Raw genomic sequence first — 23,575 nt, forward strand, 5'->3', positions numbered from 1 at the left:
TTTTGAAATAACACTCGTTATTTTGAAATAATGTTGCTGAGTAGACATACCCTAAATAACCGTATGCATTTCTATAAGGCCACACTGTCCTTTACAATAAGGCTCCTTTGCACCCCTCCGGCAATGTAAAGAAGCCTTAAAATGTGTATACTTGTTTTATACTCCTGGGAGAATTCACTAAGGACAATGGGAACAAGTCGCTAAACAGGCAGATGTCTACATTCTGAGGTACACAAATGCCTTTCATGCCATTTGTCTTTTCTTGCTAGATTCTTCACAATTTCAAGACCTTACCAGCTCACAAGGACTACATAAACAGGGACATCGGCAAGGCAGCACAACATGCACAAGCATATCTGCCATCACAGCAAACCAAATATCCTCAGCCTGGGGTTGGTGGGACACAAAATACTGTTGCAGATTTAACTCTGCAGCACAGCTTTAGTTTTGAAGGAGTTATTTCTTGTTTATGATCAGAAAGTTTTTTTTATTCTGGACATCTGGGGCATGGAAAAAATATAATAGGAGCATCCTAAAATCTCTTTTGTTGAACTGTTACTCAAAACCAGCAAAAAGTCAAAATACTGTTATTCTAACATCATATGAATGTGATAAAGTTTTCGTAAAAGTTTCAGAGGATGAAATGTTAATTTTACAACTGTAAATCTGTTTCTCTCTCAAATTGTCATAATACCAGCCCTTGCTTCGTCTAGCACCAGCAATGAATTTGTTTACACAGTGCATTTACTAAATAAACAATAAAATAAAATAGATTTTCCTCCAAAATAGAAGCAGCAGATATAGACACAGCCTTATGGTCAAAGCAGATTTGGGAGCTAGCAACTCTTGAGTTTGAATCCCAATGTGGCAAACAAATTCACCAGCTGCTGCGCAACATTTTGGCTAGGTACAAAGTTACACATTTTTTTCACCTCTGGTCCTGCTGGTTGCCCCATTGCCTTGTGACATGGCCCTCCAGCGGGGTCACCTTTACTCTCAGCCTGTTTGGGATAAACCAGAGTTTTCATCCAATAGTCCCTGCATTTTACACCAAATCAACAGCCCTAGCCCAGCCCCAGGCCTAGTCAGTCCATCTCTTATATTGGGGAGCTTCCCTCCTTCTATTCTAGGTCCCCGCCCAGGGACTCTTGTAGCAACTAGCTAAAGTCTGTATGGTCAGACCTCTTGCATATTCCCCAAGATCAGACTCCTAATCCCAGTTTTCATGGCAACAAAGAGAAGGATACTAAATTAATAGAAATAAAGAGCAGCACCAGCTTCTCTGTTCTCTCTTGATCCACCAGCCACCTGTCCTATCACTTGGCTTACCAAAGTATCTTGGCTCTCTGCTCTGCTCCTTTCTGGAAGCGGAAGATGAGAGGCCTATCCACTTCCCCAGGCTATGGCTTTCTGCACTGTCTCCCTTTAACGTGCCTGCTCCAATAGCGGCATACCTTGGAAATGCTGCAGGGTGGGGTGGGGCTGCCTGATCCCAATGATGCTGTTGAACCTGTTTTTGTCTGGAATAGGGCTTGTACCTCCTCACACCCAGCTCTAGTAATGCTTCCTATCTGTGTCCTTGGGAAATTCACCACCTTCTTGTTTCTCCCCTGCCCCATCTGTAAAATGGGAATATTGAGCAAGGAGCAAGGCCTAATCCTACTCTCACTGAAGTCAATAGTGATTTTCTCCTTTATTTCAATGGGAGCAGGAATAAGCTGATAAAGAGTTTTGAAAATGAAAAGGATGCCCGTAAGTCACACTAATTAGCAGCAGCAGCTGGTCATCTAACAAGTCTGCTGCTCACTCCATTTTCAATTACGCAGAATCATAGGCCTTGTCTACACTTGCAGCCACACATAGGGTACATGTAGCTACTTGGCAGGATGAAAGGCAGGCTGTATCTAAGCTCACTATGGTGCAAAGGTGAGCAGGGAAGAGGTAGTGGGGAAAAACTCCAGCAATGGGTTATTACCAATGTGCCCTCTAATCTTTTCCATTCATGTGCTTAATACATTTGCATGTGCATCGAGGCACTTGTGAATGTGCACTACCAGGAGAAACAAACCTAATCAGCCGGATGGCATTTGAATCTCTTCTGGAGGGCCACATATTCGCACAGCTTACAGAGAACACTGGTGTCATGATCATGAGGGATGGCCAGCAGCCTGGGGACTAAGGGGTTAACTATATCCTTATACCTGACCAGGTAACAGGCAGCCAGTAGAAATGTAGGTAGGAATTTCAAACTGGGACAAAGGAATTTTTGGTTTCTCCCTCCTTTGTCTCTGGGCAGTTTCTCTCCAGATACTGAGGGGGAGAGACATCATGTGTCTCTCCAAGAAAACTTTTCACTATCTGTAATAGGGCAAAGTTTAGATAAATCCATTAGGTTTTAATGTTTTATGGTTTGGGAATGGGAATCTGATGTCTGTGCATTTAGAAATGGGGTTTTCTCTCCTTTGTAACTAAGCTTTTGGCCCATGAGAGTCCCCCATGAGTATACTAATTGGTGACTTTTCCATCTAGTCATTATGCTTGTAACAGGAGTATTGTGGTGATAATAAAAGTTTTCTCTCTCTCTCTTTTTTATTATTAACCTGGTATTGGTTAATTGTTTTGTGTCCTGGTTTTACTTTAGGGCTGAGATTTCCCAAGTGATCTCTTCCCTGGTTTTCTTACCATTACTTGGGTGGTGGCAGTAGATTTTTATCCCCAAAACCTAGGTGTTTAAGATTTTGGGGTGAAGCTTTATACCACAGCCTGGAAAGATAAGATTTGGAGGTACTTTTGCAAGCCCCCACTTCTGCATTCAGCGTGCCAGAGTGAGGATTTAGCCTTGACATGGTGGCAGAGTGGTGGGATGATTTTGAGAACCCAGCATTTTAAAATCTTTTGAGTTGCAAGCTTTGCAGGTTTTTTCCCCTCTTGTTTTCTGTGCTGCCTTGGGGAGCGGCAGACAGAAGGTTACCCTTAAGCCACACACAGACTATCCTACCCAAACAATTAATTTTGTTCTAGCTTTCGGGACGAATGGATAGCTAGGGTAGTTTGAGACACGATGTCTGTCCCCTTCAGTATCTGGAGAGAAACTGCCCAGAAACAAAGGCAGAGAAACCAAAAATTGCTTTGTCCCAGTCTGAAATTCCTGCCTACATTTCTATTGTGTGTCTGCTACCTGGTTAGGTATAGGGACATAGTTAACCCCTTAGTCCCCAACCTGCTGGCCATCCCTCATGATCATGTCAACTGGTCACTACACTGCTAAATACAGCACTGTATATAGGAGCCATGGCTTGGGTGTACACAAAGTCAGAAGAGGCATATATACCTGACGATGCTCTAATCAATGCTGCACCATCAATGCTGCTATTTACGCTCATGCTAGATGGGCATACAATATCTGTACTTGACCTGCTGCTGTAAGCGTAGACCTACCCAAACATTTTCATGCCAGAAGAGACCGTTATAATCTTATAGCCTGGCAGCAACCTACATAATACGATAATGCCTGCATCGAGCCTATGACTCCTATTTGTGGTACAGCTTATATCTTAGAAAAATATACCATACAGATGTAGTCTGATGTACCAAGAATCCCTTAACAGCCACTTGTGTCTATTAATTACACACAAGAACAAAGCCTTTATGAAATCACACAAAGAAAACATATTACACAATTACACAAATCATTAGGTTGCCTGTTAAAAGCATTTCGAAATTTAAAGGAAGGCAGTTCTGTTGTAAGCATACAAAATAAACAGGTTAATTTAAGGCTTAAAAAAAATCCCCATTGCCAAATGAGAGCTTTTCATGGTGAAAGTGGGAAATAAAACTTCAATTAAGCTTTCATTTACAATAAATAAGTTTTTACTCTTTATAGTTTTGAAGCTCCTTACAAATAGGAAATGAACGCAATGAAGGCATAGATCCAGTGAGTAGGCCATCTTCCAGAGGCAATGGCATAGTCTCCAGCAAGTATAAAATAGAAAGAAGGCACTTTTGTTTAAAACTACCATCAAACTATCCAAAACAACTGAGGAGTCCAAAAAAACTACAAAAACTCAGGGCAAACAGCCTCTGTGTAGAGTCAGGTCATATAATGGTAGATCATGAAAATGATTTCAACTGCCTATCATCATCATCAGTCATTTTCCCAAATTTTTATCTTAAGCCTTCTTTGTGTCATCCTAGGTCTCTGTTTTTCCTCAGGCACTGGGCATATACAGGCCTGCTGACGAGGGTGGGGAGAAGAGGACAGTTGCTCTGGGGCCCAGCAATTCAAAAGAGCTACCGCAGAGGCAAGGTGGCGGGAGCTCTGGGCCCTTTAAAATCACCACCAAAGCTCTGCACAGAACGCTCTGGGCAGCTTTCAGGGCTGGCTGGGAAGGCCACCACGCCATGCTCCGTGCAGCGCTCTGATGTCGATTCAAAGAACTCTGGACATTGCTTCTCCTGCAGCAGTGACTGGAAGCCCCAGGCCCTTTTTAATTGCTGAGCCCTGGGGCTATTGCCCTCTTTGCTCCCTTGGTAGCCTCTCAGCCCTACCCTTTCACCCATGGTCCTGCCCCTTCTAGGGCCATGGAGTTGCCTCTCCCCCACTATACCCAGGGGCCTGAGATGTCTGTCAGCCCCTCCCCCCCGGCATATCACACTATGAATGAGGAGGAAACAATGCTATTAATGGCACTCTGAGCACCTTTCTGTAATTTCACCAGTGATCTTACACATGAACTGTACAAGAGAGTTTATGAGATTGGGGACTGTAGGATTTACCAGATTAAAGTCCTTATTGAACACCATACTAGCTATTTAAATATGGCAAGTTCTTCTTCTTATGTCTCCATTATGACATGATTTGTTTTTCTTTTAAACATGCTTTCTTTGGGGAAAGCAAAATCAAACTACACACATTTCAAAGGATACTTGGCCAGAATGAGGCAAACTCTATAGTATACTGTACATTAATTTCTCAAGTTTTGTTAGACCTGACTGAACACTCTATGCAAATATTCCTAATGCAGACATTTCTAATGTACCTTAATTCACAATTTTGCTGTTAGAGCCAATTCATCTCTTAATTCATACAGGGAAATGAAATAAAATTGGAGCATTAAGAATTTTAGCCACTAACTTTTCAGGGCCTATTTCTCAATGTTCAAAATTCATTCACTGAAGAGCTAGCTAAGCTTAATACGTATGGGTGGATATGCTGACAGCATCTGTATTTACTATATGCTTTCTTGCTAGTGATTAGCAACAATACTTTGTACTATTTTAGCACTTTTGTTTTAAGGATTTGAAAGCACTTACTAAAGATTAATGAATTAAGGCTCTCAGTAGCCTGTGAGACAGGTATTACTATTTCTATTGTACAGGTGGAGATAAAGCAGTAAAGTGACTTGTCCTAAGAGAGACAGCCTGACTGTGATGAACCTGTATTATTAGACCCTGACAAAGTCCTAGTTACAACAGCAAGCTTCCTTTCCTAAGTTAAACTGAAGTTCAATGTATTGCATAAATGAATATTTATTTCATTTGAATTAGAAATGGTCTAATGGTCTTTCTTCTGTCACAAATCAATGTAATCAAGTCCAAGATATTTTTAAATGTGAAAGTCTTGGTTTTCCAGTTGGAGATTTGTTCTAAATATTATTAAAATTATCTTAATATTTAGGAGATCAGGACCCCACTGCACTAGACACAGTACAAACAGAACAAAAACATAGCCTCTGATCTGAAGAGCTTACAATCTAAGTATATAACACAAGAGACAAGTGCATGCAGATAGGCCACAGTGGAGTAAAAGGAAAAAATGAGACAATATTGGTCAGCTTGATAGGCAGTGGTCTCAGCACAACAGCAGCCTAATTATTGACATGGATTTTGTACAATTCAATAGCAAAGGAAGATTTAAAGAAGAGATTTGAAGGAAGATAATGAGTTAGCTTTGCTGATTCTATGGAGAGCCACACAAGGAAAGTCACATAGGAGGAAACAAATGTTCTTGTATGAAATTCAACAAGATGGCAACGGGAACCTGTATTATTGGTCAAACAGAGACAGAGTCTGAGCTTTCTATAGTGAATTAGAGATGCTAGGAAGAGTGGGGACATGCTGTAAACATGGAATGTCCACAGGTAGAGAAATCTGCCTATAAATATTGCTATTCTGCATCTTTATTTTTCTCACAGTGTGTAATCAAAAGATCTAGTACAATTCTCTTTTTTGAACTACGTTACATAGTGAAAACAAAGCATATATAATACAAACTCTTTTTGTGGATTGTTACACACACACACACACACACACACACACACACACACACGCACACTTACTTATAAATCTGATCAATGGCAAATTACTGTCAGCTGAAAAAACAGCATGAATAACAACCTCATAAAACATTTTTCTCTACAAGCAGGGTACATAAATTATATTACTACTAAACTGTAACTCATTCGTAAATATGTGGAGTTTATTACCCTATTTTAAATAAGAAAGACACTTATCTAAAGAATCTCTATACTGAAAAGAATATTTGGTAAGTTGGAAAGGAAAGGAAACTTTAGGTGAATTTGTGTATATTTTAATTCATTTCTTCATCATTATATGGAGGCATCCATATTTTTTTTTGTCTTGTTTTAGACAAATATTCTTTTCTATCTTTCAATATTCTTAAGAATTTGATTGCTTCATCAAATGAAATCCAGTAGAATCTAGCTCATACTAGTCACTGTAAGACATATAAACAAAAACGAAATAAATAAATGTTTTACAAGAGGAAGAGTTCATCTCTACTTAGGAAAGATATTTTGTTTAAAAGTGTCTCAATTATTTCCTTATCAAATTATCCAACTGCCAGTCCAGGCTAACAGCTGGAAGTCAAGTCAGTAGTAGTAGCAGTACAGTAAACTTTCGATAATCCGGCACCTTTAGGACCCAGGGATTATCAGATATGCCTGACTATCGGAAGGGAGGGCTATGAGGGGTCTAGGGTGGGGTGGGGATGCACCCCAGGCCCCTCATAGCCCCCCCTTCCGATAGTCTGGCTCTGCCCCAGGCGTCCCCAATTCAGCCGCTGCTGGTCAGTTTCAGCAGCGGCTGAATCAGGGACACCTGGGACAGAGCAGCTGGGGTGCTGCCAGGTTGGTCCTGCAGCACCCAGGGGCAGCACTACGGGACTAACCTGGCAGCACCCCAGCTGCTCTGCCTCAGGCGTCCCTGATTCAGCAGCTGCTGAAACTGACCAGCAGCTGATTCCAGGAAGCTTGGGGCAGAGCAGCTGGGGTGCTGCCGGGTTGGTCAGCCGCTGGTCAGTTTCAGCAGCGGCTGAATCAGGGACGCCTGGGGCAGAGCAGCTGGGGTGCTGCCGGGCTGGTCCCGTAGCGCCACCCCTTGGCGCTGAGGGACCAACCCAGCAGCACTTCAGCTGCTCTGCCCCAGGCATCCCCAAGAGCAGCTGGGGTGCTGCCGGGTTGGTCCTTCAGCCCCAAGGGGCAATACTACAGGACCAACCCAGAAACACTCCAGCTGGTCTGCCCTTGGCTTCCCCGATTCAGCTGCTGGTCAGTTTCAGCAGCGGCTGAATCAGGGAAGCCGGGCACAGAGCAGCGCCAATTGTCTGGCTGCCCGGAGCACTTCCGGGTTCCCGATGATGCCGGACCATCAGGAGTGCCGGAGCATTGGATGCCGGACCAATGGAGTTTTACTGTAGTAGTAAGTAGAGATCCTGAAGGCCAACTGTTGTCATCATATGACCTCCGTAACCATGTTGTCTTCACATTGTATCCTTAGTTATACCTTGGCAACTCTACTGCCTTCAGTGGGGCTGCACAGGTTTAACCAGGCATGTACTTTCAACTATGCCAGCTCCATGGATGGCTCTGAATATAAAACATAGTTAACAAGTCTGATCTTTGGAAATGGAAATCTCTAAATTTGCAAAGGATACTCAAATATAGTACTATAACATTAAGCTCCTGATTTCATCATTTAATCTTTTATTTTTGTTTACTTCACCCTTTACAAACATTTGGTGAAATGTCAATGCTCTAATACAGAGGTGGGGAACCTAAAGCTTGCCTGGATCCAGCCCCCGGGGTTCAGGGCTTCTTCTGCCCCCACCATAGGTGAGCCTATGCAGGCACTCCAACCCTCACTGTCCCTTGCCCAACTGATTTTTCTGTGGGTCAGCAGCCCCTGACCGCAAAAAGATTCCCCACCCCCTGCTCTAATACATAAAAACAAAAGTTTGCATCCAACTTCCTCCCCAAAAGTCCCTCAAGTTGTTTTTCTTCATACCAAAAGTTTTCACTGCTTCCATTGATTGACCCTGTACTTTGCAAACAGTAATTAGGGCACACACCACCTCTGTGACGTAGACAAATGCAATCTCTATTTTGTAGAAGGGCTATTGGTAAAGTCTGAAACTGTGACCTGTAAAAAATTATGACATGTATAAAATTAAGCAACTCTATTACCAGGCAACAACATCAAAGATTCACCAAACTGTTCACCAATTGCAACAGGTCAGATAAGACTTCAACACACTATCAATGAGTAAACAAATGCCATTAACATTTATGATAGAGAGCATCAATCTCCTATGCTATTGCTGTCAGTCAACCTTATATGACCATTACCACCAGCCACCACTAGTCTCTGCCAAGAAGTTTTCATCTGTATATTAAAATAACTGGTAAGTGTCTTCTCATAATCCATATTAACCAAGCACAAGTTTATCACCATGGACGAAATACAGTTATTAATCAATTAACCCCTATTATGAGCTGAAACATCAGTACAGGCTTAGCTTTATTTACTTCTGCAAAATCAATGGAATGACTCAAGTGGGTAAATTTAAGCAAGTGTTTGTTAGCAAAACTGGGGTGTTGACAGCATTTAATCTACAGTCATGCATTCTATTGGCTTGACCCTAAACCCAGCTAAATCAACGGTAGACTTTCCACAGATTTCAAAAGGCTTTGATCAGCTTTCCAAAAATTGCTTTTGCTGTTTACCTTTCTGTTGGTCTTCTGTCTCATTAAGTTCTTTTTGTGCTTCTTCAATTTTGTCTGTTTAAGAAAAAAATACATCATGTAAAGTCACTTCTTTAAAGTGTCTGCTTAGATTATCTCATTTATATTTATGAGCAATATATCACTCACAAGTAAATAAATATTATGTAAGTCATACACTATATTTCAGTAGTACTTCCAAGAAAAAATCTTATTGTGTTGTACTAGCACCTAAATTTTCTAAATTGCTACTGATATGATAACACCAAGAACAAGAACTAAAGGAATAAAAGCATTGCTATGGGATATGCAACTGATAAATAAACCACATGCTCATGCCACCTTGCAATAACTCATGAAGCCTCATGGACTATACAAGATAAATATTATTGTGAATTACTGACATAAAAGCATTTTAAACACATCTTAAAAAACATCAAGTGTATATCAAAATGTCACATTGTTATTACAGCATTAAGCATTAGGGCAACATAAATCACAAACAAGATTTGTTTTTCCATAAATATGGAATCTGGGGTGAACAGAAACAAAAAGCTCAACTGTCCTTCCCCATAGTAAAGTCCAAAGACAGGGTAAATAGATAGAAATTGTTTCCTCAGTTGGGTGTGGTTCATCCAATTGTGGAACTGTCCTACATAACTCATACACTTTGACATTTCTATGCAAATATTTTTAAAGAAAAGGTGACTGAAGATATGAACTGACGCAGGTTTTACTCATCTATCAAGACATGAGTTTGGATTAAATTTAGATACAAGGTTCATTTTTCAAATCACCTTACTGTCCTTGCTAATATCTGAAAGACAAAGCAGTAACACATTTTAAAGGTTTGTTAGGGCTTGTCACTATTTGAAAATAGTAACTGCAGAAGTGCTAAACAAGTTATTCCAGCTATTACTTTTAACCGTCAAAATTAACAGGATAGAGGATTTATACACACAGAGGCTCAATCCTACAAATATTTACACTTGTGAGTAACATCAGTTCTGTAAGCAGTTCCATACAATGCAGTGGGACAGCTCGTGCATATTTAAAGGACTGACTCCCAAATTTACATTGAATTACAAACAGCAAAAAAAAGTCTACAACTGTAATTTTGAGGGCAAATGCCAATGCCCATTTAGGTCAACTGCTTTTTGTCACTGACTTCAGTGGGGAGCAGGATATGAGCCACGGCCTCCCTGTTCAACAGAAAGTTTTATTTATAATTTGTTATTGGTTTATTTGTGATTTGTTGCTTGCCATAAACATTAGCCAACCAAAAACCTGCAACTGGGAAGCTTAGATCACACACTATACACTTGCAGATGCGCAAAAATTAAATACTTTCAGGGGGCCTGACAGACTAGTTGAGCCAGTAGGCAGGTTGGGGGGAGCCTGCTCTGTGCTCCCGGAAGGGCAGGGCCTTCGGAGGAAGGGGCATGGGTGGAGCAGCCAGCCACTAGCGCTGCCCAGATAGCCCTCAGCACTGCCTGGATATGCTTTTGAAAGCATTACATCACGGAGATTCACAGGCAAACTGTAAATGAGCACTGTCAACATCAAGAGTGGGCAAGAGAGCCTCTGCAGGCTGAATCCGGCCCACGGATACCTTGTCGCTCCCCTTCCTCCAGGCTAATCAACACCTGGGGACAGGGGAGCCTGTAAAGTCTCCTCCTCCCTGCCAGGGGTGCACGGCATCTAGAGTGAATTGCCAGCTGTTCAGAACAGGTTCACCCTAGGCGCCGCACACCCCTTGCATGGTGGGGGCAGGAGACGAGAGACTTTGTGTGCTCCCACGCTGCCAGGCCCTGATTGGCCTGGGAGCAGGGGGAGTGCGCAAATTCTCCTTCCACCGCCAGGGGCATGCGGTGCCTACAGGGAACCACCGGCTGTTCAGAACAGCTGGTGGTTCTCTCTAAGTGCTGGGGGGCTCCCCCGGCCCTGATGCCAATCAGGGTCTGTGAGCAGGGGATCATAGAAGTGTCCTGGCCCCACCCCTTCTCTGAGGCCCTGCCCCTTCTGGAGTGGCCTAGGGCCACTTCAAAAATTTGTGACTTGCCCCCCCCTTTAAAAATTATTGCTTAGTCCTGGTCTAGATTATACCACACCTGACTAGTATTTGTGAACCAGATACTCTTTAAGAGTGCTAAGATGCTATTTAACAATGCAAAACTGTAAGTGGAACATCCATCTCATTTCCCCATACGTTTTGAAACGTACACAGCCTATAAGACATCATGTTTGCCTTTCTTCAGGTAATTCAACAGGTTTGCCATCTAACTGTGCATTGGAATACACTAACAAAGACAATTTTATCTCAAAGAATTTACAGCATCAGAATACTACACTTACAAGTCACAGTAAATTCTTACATTTAATTTAGATTCATCATCTGTAGATCTAGAAAATCCATTATAAAAAAGTTATGGATGCTGGGACGATGCGTAGGGGACCCCCGACCCTGCACCTCCGTCCGCAGCAAGATGCGACTCCGCCAGTCAGTAGAATAGAGAAGGTTTATTGCTTCTCAGCACAGCCCAGGTTCGATGTGGGCATCGGAGTAAGGGGCAGGCAGGGTAGGGGTACACAGGCCTCTGGTCCCCCAATACTTGATTTAGTCCCTTCTCTTCATGTTTGCCAAGCCAACACTGCCTCTTCTCAATATCACAGATCACTGCCCCTAGCCCCCTCGGCTATTCACACCCCTTCCTTTGTTTAAACCTCTTCCCCTGGCCAGGTGAGAAGCCGCTGGCCATTGCCTACCTGCTTGTTGTCAGGGGAGACCCCCTCTGGGCAGTGCTTACAGACAAAGGCCAGTAGGGGTCACCCACAGCACACTCAGCAACCAGTGAATGCACAACCAGAGTGGACCCAGGGCCACAAGAGTAGACAGAACACCCCAGAGTGTACCGCACCCCCCACTACGTCACAGAGGCATTAAAGTTAGAAAGCATCTTGCGCTCCTTAAGTGCATTGTTTTCCTTATTTCAAATAAACTGTAACAAGTTCCCATCAAAAATTCCTCGTCTTTTATAGTATAGTCTGTTACCCTAAGCACTGAGAAGCGGATAATGGAAATAACCAAGCAACTACACATTCTTTTATGCCACCAGGAAATCTCTTTCACTTCCTTCAAATCCAACTATGTTCTTCAATAAATTACTACAGGCTGAACCTCCCAAATCTGGGACTCTCTGGTCCGGCAAGGCCACGGATGTTGTTGGACCAAAGCGCCCCAGAGGCAGAGAGCAGGAGCCATCCAGGAGAATGCAGGTGTGGGGAGCCCAGTGGCTGGGCATGGTGGCGGCTGGGGAAACCTTGGCATCAGCGGGGTCAGGTGGGGCTGAGGAGCCTGGTCCTGGCCAGAGGACCAGGTGGCGAATGGGAAGCCCCTGCCCCAGCTGTGGAATCCCCTGCAGCCGCGGGGCCAGGAGACGGACAAGCAGTTCTGGGCCGGGGAACACCGGCAGGAGAAGGACTGGCCCCAGCAGTGGGATTGGTGACGGCAAGATGGTCCCAGCAGAGTAACCTCAGGAAACCCCAGCAACAGTGGCCCAGGCAGCCCCAGACGGGGAACTCCCTGGCATTATCAGGGCCAAGTGGGGCTGGTAGACTCCTAGTGTCAACAGGGCCAGGCAGCCGTGGAATCCCCATAGCAGTGGGGGTGAGGTGGCCATGTGGCCCCAGCCATGGAGCTCCCAGTGGCAGTGGGACCTGGAGGCAGCAGGAGAACCTTGACCAGGGAGCCCCAGAGAATCCCTAAAGGCAGCGGGACCTGCAGCATTCAAGCAGGTCTGGTGGTGGCTGGGTGGCCCTGGCCGGGGAATCCCCAGCAGCATCCAGGTGGGTCCTGGCTGGAACTCCAGAGAGTTCTGGCAGCGGCGAGTTGGAGCCCCAGCCTTGGCAGCTCAGGAGTGGGGCAGCCAGTAGGGGAGCACTGATCTCCCTTGATCCAGCAAACTCCCTGATTTGGGACCGCTTAGGTCCCGAGGGTGCCAGATCAGGGAGGTCCAACCTGCATAACTATTGCATGCACGTGTTTCTTTGCAACATATGCATCAACAAATAGTTTCAAGCATTCTGAACTTAGAAAATGTCAATATTGCACTAATGACAGAGAGCTATTCTGAATTACTGAGCACCCTGGGCAACCAAGCAAGAATAAGACATCATCAAATTTCATCACATATTTGACAAGTGCCGTTTAATTTTTAATTATAATTACAATTTTAATTATTTAAGATTTCCTTTTAATACTTCATAGGACTTCATTACAGTACTCTTACTAATCTTTGCTGACAAGTAAGAACAAGCTTCCAAATTTGTTTGTACCTGAAGAGTATGAATTAGCATGAGTCTAATTTACTAAAAATGTCATTGAATTTGTGTTGTAGTGATTCCTATCAGACAGTTTTCTTTACTCGTTACATACAGAACACCACAAATGTTCATAGCACTGTATAAAACTTAGCAAGATATGTACCCCACCTCGAGGATTTTACACTGTAAGGCGGGGTGAGCAATAATTTTTAAAGGGGGGGGTGGCACTTCACAAATTTTTGAAGTGGCCTTAAGCTGCCCCAGAAGGAGCGGGGCCTCAGGCAGAAAGGGTAGCGCCAGGACACTTCTGCGTTCCCCGGCCCACAGACCTTGATTGGCTTGGGGGCAGGGAAAGCCTTGGAAGTCTTTGCCCCCCAAGCCTAAGAAAAACCACCAGCTGTTCAGAACAACTGGCAATTCCTTCTAGGTGCCACACACCCCTGGCAGCAGTAGGAAAGTTTGCGTTCCCCCTGCTCCCAGGCCAATCATTGCCTGGGGGTGTGGGAACACGTGAAGTCTCTCGCCTCCTGCCCCCACCCACAAGGGGCATGGGACACTTGGAATGAACTGCCAGCTATTTGGAATGAACTGCAGCTATTCTGGCTCCCTGCCCCCTGCCCCCCCCCCCCCCGCAAGGGGTGCATGGCACTTAGTGTTGCCAGATGGTTAGAGATTGCCAGATGGTTTAACAAAAAATACCAACCCCCCCCCCCCCCACCCCGGCCAAAAAAAAAAAAAAAAAACAAAAAAAAAGCAACAGCAGCACCAGGAAAAAATTCAGTCAAGGAAAAAAAGGGGGAGAGGAGCCAAAGTTGTTAAGCAAAAGTTGCACCACTCCCCCCAGTTTGGGACTAAACACTAACCACCAATGCACCCACCCCTCCCCCTCAGCCAGGCTCCCCCAGTCTCCCCATCCGAACGCATTCACTCCTGCCTCAGACCCAGGTCCCCCTAGCGTCCCCCCATCCCTCCCCCTGAGGCAGGCATCCCCAGCGTCGGGAGCCCCCACACCAATCAAATCTCCCGCCTCCCCCCCGCAGAGCCAGGCATGAAGGAAAAATCTGACTTTTAAAGCGGCTGCTCCTGCCGCCTGGCCCAGTTGCCTCAGCTCACATTGGAGAGAGAGAGGGAGGCATCACAGGGCCAGCTCCCGGTCTCTGCTGGTCACACAGGCCAGAGAAGCATGCACTCCACTTCCAGCCCAGCCCAGCACCCCCCTAGCGCGGCGCCTGGCAACTGCCCTCTCTTGCCCCCCCCCTTTGCTAAACGCTGCCGCACTCCTCACTCCCTGCCAGACGCTGCGGAGGAAAACTGACCCCGCTGGGCTTCCCTCCCAGGGAACCAGGAAATACCAGACATTGCACATGTCCGGTATTTCCTGGGTTTTTTACCGGACGGAGCCCGGAAATACCCGACTGTCCAGGTGAAAACCGGACACCTGGCAACTGGACACTTAGACTGAACCGCCAGCTGCTGTTCAAAATAGGGTTACCAGGTGGCTTCAAAAAAAATACCAGACACACTTGATCTCAGATGGCGGGAGGAGGAGGACACTGGCCAGGAGGGGAGTGGGGCTGGCCGGGAGGATGTGTGTGTGGGGGGGAAACTGGCTGGCAGGAAGCAGGGCTGGCGGGGGAAGAGGAGGGGTTGGGGGCAGTGGTGCTGGCCAGGGGCGATCGGGGGGGGAGAGCTGGGGGCAGCGGGGCTGGCTGAGAGAGATGGAGGGTGGGGACTGGCTGGTGGGAAGCAGGTCTGGCCGGGAGGGGTCGGGGGGAGTGGAGCTGGCTGGGGGAGTTTGGGAAGAGGAGGGGCAGCAGGGCTGGCTGGGGGAGATCGGGTGTGTGTGGGGGGAAACGGCCGACAGGTAGCGGGGCTGGCCAGGAGGCGGTCAGGGGGATGGGTGGGGGGAGCGGGAAGAGAGAATCGGTTGGCAGGGAGTGGGACTGACCTGGGTGCACATAGATCCTGGGTTGCTGCCTGTCCCGCGCACAGTCCCGGCGAAGCACGAGCAAGTCCGGCCCCAAGGATTCCTTCCCCCTGGCCCCGCCTTCCCTCGCATAGTTGCATACTGCCTGGCTGGTAGACACGCTCACTCAGTGTGAGTGCATCTACCAGCCAGACAGCACACAACTACATACTGATACTCCTAATAATAATAAAACTTACTTAATTAGAAAATACCAGACATTTTATGTGTCCGGTACTTTCTTAATTTTTTTTCCCCAGACAGAACCCTCAAATACTGGACAGTCCGGTTCAAAACCGGACACCTGGCAACCCTAGTTCAGAACAGCTGGTGGTTCACTCTTGTTACTGTGCACCCCTGGTGGGGGAAGAGACTTCACAGGCTCCCCCATCCCCAGGTCTTGATTGGCTTGGGGGTGGGTGGGGCAGCAGGGTATCTGTGGGCCCGATCAACCCACTTGGTGGGCCAGATCCAGCCTGCGGAAGCTCTTTTGCCCACCCCTGGTCTAAGGCCTTGTCAACACATAAAACCTGTCTGCTTAGACACATTGCTCAAGGTTGTACAAAATTCCATCTCCAGAGTACCATGCTTAGGTGGACCCTCCCGTGTAGATGCAGCTAAGTCACTGTAGGATTCTTCTGTTAAGATAGCTACTGCCTCTCAAAGCAGCAGATTACATTCACTTATGGAAAATCCTCTTACATCAATGTAGGAAGAGTTTACACTACAGCAGCACAATTACATCATTATAACTGTGCTGCAGCACCAGCAGCAGCGTAAAAATGGCCTAAGGCAGCAATTCTAAAATAGATCTGAAAGTGTGAGAGAAATCACGTCCCTTTACAGAATTGTGCACCATATGGTATCCTTTACACACTTACAACACTTAGCTTTTATCTATACTGAGAAACTGTAACATGTTTAATACATTTTAACTAGCATGATGTTGGGACTCCCACTGTTAACCACTAATGGGTAACGTGTTGCTTCTATCAATCCCACAAATTCAGATGTATTTAACATCATATTAATTAAAATATGCTAGCTATACATTTTCCAACTGCAGACATGGCCTTAGAGGTTACATCTGACAAAAAAATATCTTCTGCCTTTTCAATTACAGGAATAATTGATTTACTGTGAAAGTTTCTGGAGTGAAATTATATATATGGAATTTTTTCAAAAAAATGTTTAGTGAAATACTTCCCCATTTTTCTTTAGAAAAGCAACAGGTATGCTAAAAATAACTTTGTAAATAATATTGTCATTTTCATAGATTCTAGTATGACCTGCTGTAACACACCTCCAAAGCAACCTCTCCAAAGCAATTCCTAGCACACATCTCTGGTGGGGAAGGGGCAGAACCAATCTTGAACTAAATCCAGTATGAATCTTGGTAAATTGATTCTAATGGTTAATTAATTTTACTGTTAAACATATTCCTTACTTTCAGTATGAATTTTTCTAGTTTCAACTTAGTCATTGGATCACCTTACACCTTTCTCTACTAGACTGAAGAACCAATTATCAAATATTTGCTCCCTGTTTACATACTTCATAAATTGTGATCTAGTCACACCTCAACTTTCTTTCAGTTAAGATAAATGGATTGAACTCCTACCCACTAAATCACTCTTGTGGCTCCTCTACAAACTCTTTCTAGTTTATCAATATTCCTGAATTGTGGACACCAGAATTGTACATGGTAGTCCACCAGTGGCCCTATCAGTGCCAACCATAGAGGTAAAATAATCTCTTTACTTCTACTTGAGACTTCCTTGTTTCAGCATCCAAGGATTGCAATAACCCTTTGTTCAGCAGATTATCCAAAATGACCCATAAATTAATTTGAGAGTCACAGCTTTCCAGGATAGTTTCTCCCCTCATCTAAGGATGGCATAAATTGTGTGTTCCTACAAATATACATTTAATGTGGCATGACTAAATATAAACAAATAGGGTAAATCGACATTGAACCTCCCCGTCCCCATCCCCCAATAATGGAGAGAGGCAGGAGTAAACTGGGGGGAAAAAAAGGCAGAGAGAAAAAAAATATCCAGAGTAAAATAGGACAATGCAGTCTGATAACACACAAGTATTCTAAAGTTATCGAGGACAGAGAGACCCCACATAAGTCTCCAAGCTGGCACCAGATTTGTTATTAAAGTAATCTGGTTTTCTAGTATCCTACAACTAAGTCATTTTAATTTGACAAGCATCCAACGTGAGGATATTTCTGTGCCAGATTCTTCCTTCAGCAGCACAAGCTACAGCTAAAACTTCACACCACCTTATCACATAGAGAACTATCATTTTCATAATGTATTGTATTTTCCTTGAAACTCACTTGTATTCTATTCTATGTATGGACATTTTGCTATGTCAGAGAAGGCAAGATTTAAAGAAGCACTTGAATGTGGTGAGGTGTGTGATGGAGCAAATTAATCTAGGAGTGAGTTGGTGTAGTACTTAGAGCTGTAAATCACTTATAGTGAAAACCATTTAGATAGTCCAAACCTCCCACTACTACCTTCCTGTCATGGAATTCAACCCTGTGAAATAAACAATAAAAAGTCCCAAAACTATATTACCAAATATCTTTCAGTTTTCATTACACTGAATGATAGCAACTATCTCAATTGCTCTACAGAGCAAGGCATTACTATTTTTACCTAAGACATTTTGTTCTGCAATGAACTTGCTCCATCACAAATCTTATCACAACCAAAAGCAAGACACACTTCTTCAACCTTGTCTTCTCTAACATAGCAATATGCCAATTAAAAAGAAATATACATTGCCCAAAACACAGACCCCCCCCCCACCAAACAAACAAAGCCCAATCAAGACACTTCTGCAAAACTTCTTCGAGCCCTGTGGAGAACATAAGAGAACAATTAGCACATGCCAGATGTTAGATGAATGTGTGACTGGAAGGTGCTCGTGCTAGATAGATCACTACGGTATAAGAACATATATTAAATCATTTAAAGCTATAGTTCTGTCTGAAAATGCTTTATCTACTAGTGCTACAACTAACATACATGATTATTATAAAAAAACAAAAGTAGTCCTGTAGCACCTTAGAGACTAACAAGTATATATATATTATCGTGAGCTTTTGTGGGCAAAGCCTGCTTCCTCAAATGAACAGCGTGGAGAAAAAAAATGAGGAATCTCCCTTCTTTTTCTGTTCTATGTTGTGAGGTTCCCCGTTATATATTTGTTAGTTTCTAGAGTGCTACAGGATTACTCTTTTTTTTAAAGTTACAGGCAAACACAGCTATCCCTCTGAGACTTTTAGACATGATTATTGTAATTAATTGACAACATGGTGGGGGAGGGGAATGCCGCCCCTATTTTTCCAGTTTGTATAGTTGACATCACTTTGCATATTGCCAGTTTCACCATTTGTCCTGCATAATCATTTGTCTCTCACTGTGCAGATCTTTTACACAGTGAGGAATAAAAAAAAAAATCTTTTAAAAATTAGACAACATATTTTGGTCTTAAAATTGGCAGGCAAATTCAGAGAAGATTTAATTGCTGCAACTACCTATTATAAAATGTTTTAAGTATTAACATTTTGAGTTTAAAATGTTACTTTAGTATAAAGTATTGTACCAGCCATTATCTACTTGACCAATGACTGATCAGACGAAATGTCTCAGAATCTCAAAGGGGTAGCTGTGTTAGGGTACATCTAGACTACATGCCTCTAGCGACAGAGGCATGTAGATTAGGCTACCGGACATAGTAAAATGAAGCGACGATTTAAATAATCGCCGCTTCATTTAAATTTACATTGCTGCCGCGCTGAGCCGACGAACAGCTGATCAGCTGTTTGTCGGCTCAACGCGATAGTCTGGACGCTCCCCTGCCGACATCAAAGGTATTTGTCGACCACCCAGGTAAACCTCATCCGAGGAGGCATACCTGGGTGGTTGACAAATACCTTTGATGTCGGCAGGGGAGCGTCCAGACTATTGCGCTGAGCCGACAAACAGCTGATCAGCTGTTTGTCGGCTCAGCGCGGCAGCCATGTAAATTTAAATGAAGTGGCGATTATTTAAATCGTCGCTTCATTTTACTATGTCCGGTAGCCTAATCTACATGCCTCTGTCGCCAGAGGCATGTAGTCTAGACGTACCCTTAGTCTGTAACTTAAAAAAACAACAAACAGTCCTGGAGCACCTAGCCCTGGTCTACACTAGGGAGTTTTTTTTAAATAATCACACCTTATTTTGAAATAAGCGGAGCGTCTACACTACTAAACCCGTTATTTCAAAATAACAGGCTGGTTATTTCAAAATCTGTACTCTTGCTCTCCTCAAGGAATAAGCTTATTTCAAAATACTTATTTTGGGAGTTATTATTTCTAATTTAGTTATTTCAAAATAATTTCCTAGGGTAGATATGTCCTTACAGACAAATAAAAAATATTTAATATCATGCGCTTTTGTGGGCACAACCACTTCTTCAGATGAGGATTTCACCTTTTTACTTTTTATTGACTTTGAACATCCTGAACATACTTCGTGTCCTAAATTGTCATTTAAAAATTAAAATTAAAAAAGATTCAACATAAAAACACAAGAAAGGTAGAAAATGAAATAATATTCTCATTTTTATTTTGAGAAATGATTTGCATTTTAAAAAGATGTTTATGTTAAATAACATGCTTCATAATTTTTGGACTAATGTACATAAGCAGTGAACATAATGTACCACAAACAGTGAAAAATTCAGTGTCATCACTGTATAGATAGATAGATAGATTGATATATAGATAGATATAGATAAATTAAATGTACTACACAAAAATACCAATTTTACCCATTACTTGAAGCATAAGACACAAAGTGAGAGAGATATTCTCATATCGGACCAACAGGCAGTTCAATAGGACTTGCATATAAATTGTAGGTGTTCAAAAAAATCAGGTCCAGATGCAATCCACACCACTTTGAATTTATACCTCCAGAATGCTGCCATATAATGATACCATTTGAATTTTTATGGCCTGATTATTAAATTTTGCTCAAGAACAGGCATAAAGAAAGATAGATCTTTGTATAATGACTATGTATATCCTTAGGTTAGAAAAATAATAAAAAAAACAACCCTTAAAGAATTAAGTATCCTTTAATCTGTGGGAAAAGACAAAAAACCCACAATTACTATTCAAGCAAACCACTCAGAAGTAAAGAAGGTGAAAAATCACCAGCTGCATCATTGGACAAAGGCAACCTTTTACATTGTACAAGTAAGTGCATTATATAATAGCTTAGTGTTCATTACACTGAAGTATAGCAACAATCCCAGTTGCTTCACAAAGCATGGCATTACTATGTTTACCTCAGATATTAGCATGACACAAGTCACAATTATTTTTTATTTATAGCTTTTTCAATTATATAACTAAACACAAATAAAGAAAGTGGCAGTGTCTGCACTTGCAGGGTTTCTAATGAACCAACTACTGAAACAATTATTATATTGCTATGCTGATATTCCATGCAAGTGAGGGGCAATCTATGCTAGAAAGTGGGCTGCATGAGCAGCTCTCCTTCATATCAGTGAGCCACAAGATTTTTGCAACCACGATGATCTCCAGGATAGGGCAGTTTTGTTAATTATGCTTGTGTACCTAGAATTTGCGGGGTGTGCTGATTGAACCGTAGCAGCACTTTGATTGGATGCAGAGGGAGCCCATGGCTCTCTCAGTGTCATGTGCAATCAGCATGCATGTCATTTTACATGCCTTTTCTTTAAGTGCATGTCACTTTGGTAATACCAGTAGGAACAAAAACTATGCAGATGGGAACCAGTAGAATCTGGCAACCTTGCGCATGGGCAATAGTAAACAAAATGTCTCATGGGCCACAATAGAACCCCAATGGACTGCATACAATCCTGGGGCTGCAAATTTCCCACCACTGCTCTACACAGAAAGCCAAATACTAACTATATATATATAGCTGAGTAATCATTATAGCTAAAATATTTTATGTATGTTGGTAGTAGAGCCACTATTCAACATTTAATTCATGTTTTATATGCACTCTCTATATAACTCTGCAGTTATTCAGGAGGGCAGTCGGGATTTACTGCCAACTATAAATTCAATAAAAGATTTTTTTAAGGAATAATTCAGAAACAGGATGAAAGAGATAAATAAAAAATAAACACAACTCTAAGGGGCAAGTTGTTCAAGATAACATTTAACATCTTTACTTTGAAGAAATCAAAGAGAAAAACAGAGCCATCCATTCCAGATTCTGACAGGGAACTAACGAAGCAAGCAAAGGCTGGTGATTTCTTAGCTCATTCATGGAACGACAAGGTATCTTTAGCACAGGACTATAGGAAATGGGACATACCTCCATAGCTTGTCTGCAGTATCAGTATTTTTAAAATGATTATATGTAACTCAGTTTATTAGATTAATATTATTCTAATTAGATGGATTTGATTTAAAATGGGGCTCTTAGAAATAAGTAATTGTTTAGTTTCCTTTTAAAGATAAAATATGGAGGGAAGAAATATTTCAAGGGTCATTTAAAGGCCAATTGGCTTCTAGATGGGGATGCACCTAACTGCCTGGCTGTAGGCAGGTTAACAAGGTTACATTTCCCAAGGCTGGGACCAGAGATCAAAGGACACTAAACCGTTAAAAAATCCAGCCCAGAGAGGAAAGGAGGAGTGAATGAGCAGTTGATGAGGGGGAAACACTGTAGGAGAGACATAGCCTATACTACAAAGCTTTTGCCAGGGAAATCCATTAGTGGAGATACAGAGCTATTTTGTATAAACAACTGCAAATGAACCACATTAGCAATATTTGCAAAGGGACTTTTTTTTTTTGCTAGTATAAGCTTTGTCTACAAGTTGCCAGCATGTTTATGTCCATACTGCTTTTTTAAAAAAACACTTTTGACACTCCTAAACCCATCAAAACTTTGTATGGTAGAATGTGCCCCAAAGACAAACTGTGGCAAAGAAGCCAGTCTCTCCCCAGTCCTTACTTCAAGACTAAATGGAATTTACCAAAACTTGCAAAGAAAATATGAGGTTTAGGTAAGACCAACTGCATCGCTCTTTCATTATTTCAACCCATTCCTTCTCCCTTTCATGTACCTTCACTAAACCATCCACTGGTTTGGCAAGAGCTGTTTGAATCACTTTTATCAGCCACTGGTCACTTCTCTTGAATGCAAGTCTCTTTCTGGGATCAAGTCCAACCGGACCTGCAAGAGGAGCCTTAACTGGTGAAACAGAAGAGCTGTAATCCAGAGATCCAGCATCATAGTAGTTGAACTGTGGTGGTTCTTACTCTTCAAGGAGGTGAAGGAAGCAAACATTTGCTTCCGGGGTACACTCTAGAGCTGTTGTCTCCAACCAGTTCTCAACTAGCCACCCTCACCCATCCAAATAGCCATAAATGGCTAATGGCTAGTTAGTGTGTTAGACACCACAACTCTAGAGGGAGTGCAATGTTGTCTAAAGCCTAGCTAATGTACAACTTGTCCTGTAATACTGAGACAAATTAATCCTAAAGACCAACATGTGGTGAAGCAGAGGACAATTCTATTTCAGGCAGGAGGCATGAAGGCCTACAGTAGCAAACACTGCTCTAAATACATTTTTGTACTGCTTTAAATGTACTGGTTTAGAAACCAATATGGTTAAATCAGTGCGCCCCTATAGCCTGGATGCAGTTACACCAGTATAAAAGCTCTTATGTGGGAACAGCTTATTGAACTAAAGCTATACTGGGACTCAGTTATTCAGATACAAGTGCCTTTATATGCAGAATGCTTCTGTCCACATTAGGAAGCTGCACCAATTTAATTATAACAATTGCTAAAGAAGCGCACATCAACAGTGTTCAGACTTCATCCTTTGCCCCTGCTCACAGACACACCACCTTGTTCTTCTCTTCACTCTCTTCCTGTTCTCTAGCTCTATTCCTTCACTAGACATACACACTCTGGGTTTCCTCCATCTCCTACAACTGTCGCTCCACTCCAACTACTACTCAATCTCTCTCGTCATCTTCACCACTAAACCCACTGAATTTGCCCTAAAGTCCATCTTCTGCAGCCCTACTGGGGATATTCTTCAACCTGGCTTCCTCTGATTTTTGTATTCCAACTGCATGAATCCAGTATTCTAATAAACCTTTTTGGCCAATTCTGAGGACTTCTATTCTTCCTTTTACCTTCTAGACCTCCGTACATTGCTTTTGACATTGATATGCCAT

General features: G+C 43.0%; 1 protein-coding gene across 6 annotated transcripts in view; it reads right to left on the minus strand.

Moving 5' to 3' along the window:
* The window catches only part of HIVEP1 (HIVEP zinc finger 1), a 165,685-nt gene that overhangs the window by 48,299 nt on the left and 93,811 nt on the right, over window positions 1-23,575 (minus strand). For all 6 annotated transcript variants that reach the window (XM_075921249.2, XM_075921248.2, XM_075921256.2 and 3 more), the window contains one exon: window positions 9,024-9,077. In XM_075921249.2, coding sequence (XP_075777364.2) covers window positions 9,024-9,077 — 54 coding nt within the window. The remainder of the gene's footprint in view (window positions 1-9,023; window positions 9,078-23,575) is intronic.

This window comes from Pelodiscus sinensis, chromosome 2 (assembly GCF_052426305.1).
Source record: "Pelodiscus sinensis isolate ZL-2025 chromosome 2, ASM5242630v1, whole genome shotgun sequence".
Taxonomy (NCBI): Eukaryota; Metazoa; Chordata; order Testudines; family Trionychidae; genus Pelodiscus; species Pelodiscus sinensis.